The sequence below is a fragment of the Cebus imitator genome, unplaced genomic scaffold, assembly GCF_001604975.1.
Source record: "Cebus imitator isolate Cc_AM_T3 unplaced genomic scaffold, Cebus_imitator-1.0 Scaffold560, whole genome shotgun sequence".
NCBI classification, from domain to species: Eukaryota; Metazoa; Chordata; class Mammalia; order Primates; family Cebidae; genus Cebus; species Cebus imitator.
The window spans coordinates 1018598-1023247 of NW_016107875.1; the positions used below are offsets into that span (position 1 = coordinate 1018598).

The 4650-nt window shown below is 42.1% G+C and overlaps 1 protein-coding gene across 3 annotated transcripts in view; it reads left to right on the plus strand.

Annotated features, from left to right (window-relative positions):
* DLGAP5 (DLG associated protein 5) overlaps window positions 1-4650 on the plus strand; it is a 41799-nt gene that overhangs the window by 31381 nt on the left and 5768 nt on the right. For all 3 annotated transcript variants that reach the window (XM_017515812.2, XM_017515814.2, XM_017515813.1), the window contains one exon: window positions 2232-2421. In XM_017515812.2, the coding sequence (XP_017371301.1) occupies window positions 2232-2421 (190 nt within the window). The remainder of the gene's footprint in view (window positions 1-2231; window positions 2422-4650) is intronic.

The following is a 4650-nucleotide window of genomic DNA, read 5'->3' on the forward strand; positions in this document are numbered from 1 at the left end:
GATCTCGGCTCACCGCAACCTCCGCCTCCTGGGTTCAGGCAATTCTCCTGCCTCAGCCTTCTGAGTAGCTGGGATTACAGGCACGCGCCACCATGCCCAGCTAATTTTTTGTATTTTTAATAGAGACGGGGTTTCACCATGTTGACCAGGATAGTCTCGATCTCCTGACCTCGTGATCCACCCGCCTCAGCCTCCCAAAGTGCTGGGATTACAGGTGTGAGCCACTGTGCCCGGCCCAGATGTTCATTTTATAGCATTCTGCACTTGTTTCATAAGTGTATTGTCTTTAATGATATTAATGATATGGATTTATGGATATCATTAATATCATTAAAGATAATACACTATCATTAAGGATACTAATGATAGCTTTTATGTTTTTTTCATCCACTATAGTATTTGTTTCAGGGTACTTTCATCTGTTTGTTTTTGGTTTGTGTCTCTTGTATGAGAAGCTGTCCTCAGGAATCTGGTGATCTCTCACTGCCTATACATGGTTAAGAATAGGGTATTGGCCGGGCGCGATGGCTCACGCCTGTAATCCCAGCACTTTGGGAGACCGAGGCAGGTGGATCATGAGGTCAAGAGATCGAGACCATCCTGGCCAAAATGGTGAAACCCCGTCTCTACTAAAAAAAAAAAAAAATACAAAAATCAGCCAGGTGTTTGGCATGCACCTGTAGTCCCAGCCACTCGGGAGGCTGAGGCGGAAGAATCGCTTGAACCCGGGAGGTGGAGGTTGCAGTGGGCCGAGACTGTGCCACTGTGTTCCAACCTGGCGACAGAGCAAGACTCCGTATATAAAAAAAAAAAAAAAAATAGAGTACTAAAAAGCTGACTGGAAAACTCTGCACACCTCGGTAGGACCTTTACTGTGGGGGCCCTACTGTTAGCTGGGCTGTCATGCTGGGAGCCTACTCATTACTACATTTAAGACTTTTCTCATCGTCTACTCAGATTCCCCAGAGAATGTGCTTTCCATCTGCTTCCTGGAAGGTATAATTCTGGCTGCCAGCCTTTCAAGAGCTATGTGGGGGAAGAAAGCTAAGTGTCTCAACACTTTATATGTAAATACTCATGTATTTCCCTTATCTTCCATGCAGTACCCCATCTTTCAACCGTGTCTCATATCCTCTAAACCAGAGACCCTTCTGTTTTTGGTGATGGGGAGCGGCTGGTGACAGCTGCTCTGCTCTGCAGAATGAGGAAAGGAATCTGAGCTCTACTTGTTTAAACTAACTTTGAGCCAGTCCTGTTGTTTAGCTCCATTTTCATCTCCACTTGCAGAGGTACTTGGAGCCACCAATTCTTTTGAGGGGTTATTTGGTAGAGACTGGGTTGATTCTCATTTTTCTTGATTGGTGGCTTAGAATTTATTTTCTTTAGCCTGCTAAGTAAAGTCCCATTCAACAATCTACATTAGAGCTTCCAAAATGTTCTTGTGATTGTTGCTGTCTCTTTAGTTTCTTTTGTCCTTGTAGAGTTCTGCTTTTTAAGATGATCTGTGACTGGGCTTGTGGCTCACGCCTGTAATCCCAGCACTTTGAGAGGCTGAGGTCAGGAGTTCAAGACCAGCCTGGCCAAAATGGTGAAACCCTGTGTCTACTAAAAATACAAAAAATTAGCCAGGCGTGGTTGTGAGACCTGTAATCCTAGCTGCTTGGGAGTGAAACTCTGTCTAAAAAAATAAATAAATAAAGATTATCTTTGTTCAGGCCAGGCACAGTGGCTCACGCCTGTAATCCCAGCACTTTGGGAGTCCAAGGCAGGTGGATCACTGAGGTCAGGAGTTCAAGACCAGCCTGACTAACATGGTGAAACTCCATCTCTACTAAAAATAGAAAAATTAGCCAGGCATGGTGGCACATACCTGTAGTCCCAGCTTCTGGGGAGGCTGAGACAGGAGAATTGCTCAAAGCTGGGAGGCAGAAGTTGCAGTGAGCTGAGTTCACACCACTGCACTCCAGCCTTGGTGACAGAGTGAGACTGTGTCTCAAAAGAAAAAAAGAAAATAGATTATCTCTGTTGATGTTAAAGTAGTGAGATGTCAAAAGGAAACAGCATCTAATATGGATGTTAAATACTGTATCAGAAAGTCCCAGGCATTTGTCTTTAACAGACATTGTTTGACAGGAGAAAGAGGTTAATTGATAGGATTTGCACTGTATTCCTAGTTATAATGAAAAACAAAAGAACTATTTGGTATTGAGGTGATTTCTCTCATCTTCTAGGACTCTCTTTCTCTTCTGAACGTCCTTCTCAAAGACTTAGAGCACCTAAGTCTGTCAGCAAAGCTGTATCTCAGAGTAGAAATGAGGTGGGCCTTCCACGAAAAACTACATCACCAGAGAATGCCGATTCTCAGAATACGAAAAGTGAACATGTGAAGAAAACTTTATTTTTGAATATTCCTGAAAGCAGGTATTTTTTAAAACATGTTATTAAGATTTTAAGTCACTGATACTAAATATTGTTTCAGATTGTTAAGCTGGTAAAAGGTACCAGACATACATTTTTAATTAAATTTCATAATGACCCTGCAACATATAGTCAATACTCCCTTTTTATAAAAGAGGAGAAACTAAAGCTTAAGATTTCAGGATACTAAATGGTCATGTTTAGATGGGCAAAGTAAATTCTGTACCACTAAGAAGTAACGTGGTATCCTTCGGTGCTAAACATACTGCAGCTTTGGTGCTCAATAGTTCTGAGCTGAGAAGAGCTCTGTGCCTGCCTTACTAGCTATGCAACTTTAGGGCAAGTAATTAACTCTCTTTAGCTTCACTTTGATCATCTGCAAAGCAGCAGTGCTAATGCCGCCCCAAGGTGATTAAGAGATAGACACTTTTTACCAGCCTTTGTAGAAAATACCTTGAGATTGTTGTCTTAACAGATGGCAGAGCGTATTGAAGGGGGAGTTAATGTGTACTGAACAACTATTATGGGCTAGGTTTTTTTGTTTGTTTGTTTTTAGGGTTTTTTTTTTGTTTTTTGTTTTTTGGAGGTGGAGTCTCACTCTGTTGCCCAGGCTGGAGTGCAGTGGCACAATCTCAGCTCACTGCAGTCTCCGCCTCCCAGGTTCAAGCGATTCTTCTGCCTCAGCATCCTGAGTAGCTGAGACTACAGGCGTGTGCCACCATTCCTGACTAATTTTTCTATTTTTAGTAGATAACAGGATTTCACCATGTTGGCTAGGCTGGTGTCACACTCCTGACCTCAGGTGATTCACCCACATCAGCCTCCCAAAGTGCTGGGATTATAGGCGTGAGCCACCACGCCCAGCCGATTCTATGTTCTTATCAGTGTCATCTCATTTATTCTCTTAACAACCCTATAAGGTACTAGATACTCATTTTTCAAGTGAGAACACCTGAAAAGTTAGTAACTTACCTAAATTCAGCTTGTACTCAGGGCAACTATATGCTGCCTGCATTCTTTTACTATACAGTACTGCCTCTGCACAAATGCATCAAAGTTACTCAAACAGTCCTTGTTAGTGGAACATAAATGCATACCAAGTCTGATGGGAAAAAGATACTTCAAGTAGAAAATAAAATGACAGTATTGTGCCAAGAGAAGACTGTTGGGCTTATTGCTGATCTAAAGATGAGACAGCATAGACTATTCAGGCATTGCAGCAAATGAAGTTATATAAATAAGGAGGAAGGGAGGGAGGGAGAAAAGGAAGAAAGGCAAGGCAAATGAAAGTTTTTGTTCTTAAACACTCAAATATTTCATGCAATGAGTTTTAAAATTTCTTATTTTTGGCTAGGTGCAATGCTCACAGCTGTAATCCCAGCACTTTGGGAGGCCGAGGTGGGCAGATCACTTGAGGTCAGGAGTTTAAGACAAAGTCAGGAGTTTGAGACCAGCCTAGCCAACATGGTGAAACACCTCATCTCTACTAAAAAATACAAAAATTAGCTAGTCGTGTTCAGTGGTGCCTGTAATCCCAGCTACTCGGGAGGCTGAGGCAGGAGAATCGCTTGAACCCTGGAGGCAGAGGTTGCAGAGCTGAGATTATGCAACTGCATTCCATCCTGAATAACAGAGTGAGACTTCATCTCAAAAATGAAGTAAAATAAGATTTCTGATTTTTAGTATAAGTATATTTAACCTTTATGGAGACTAAAATATTTTAGGTGTTCTAGAAATTCATGGATTATAAAATACTAATTTATTGTCATTTCTTACATACTAGTTACTTTACTTTGTGTATCTTATAGTCTACTATTGTTTGCTGAGAAGATTCATAATTGCATTTGAGTCATAAGTACTTTTTTCATTTAAATTTTTTTTTAAGATGAAGTCTCACCCTGTCAGCCAGGCTGGAGTGCAATGGTGGGATCTCGGCCCATTGCGACCTCCGCCTCCTGGGTTCAAGTGATTCTCCTGCCTCAGCCTCCCAAGTAGCTGGGATTACAGGCGCGGGCCACCACGCCCAGCTAATTTTTTGTATCTTTAGTATAGACAGGGTTTCACCATGTTGGCTAGGCTGGTCTCAAACTCCTGACTTTGTGATCTGCCCGCCTCAGCCTCTCAAAGTGCTGGGATTACAGGCGTGAGCCACCGCACCCGGCCCCAGCATACTTTTTTTAAAAAGCAACTCGGAAAAAGTGGAGACATATTTCTTTTTTTTTTTTTTTTTTA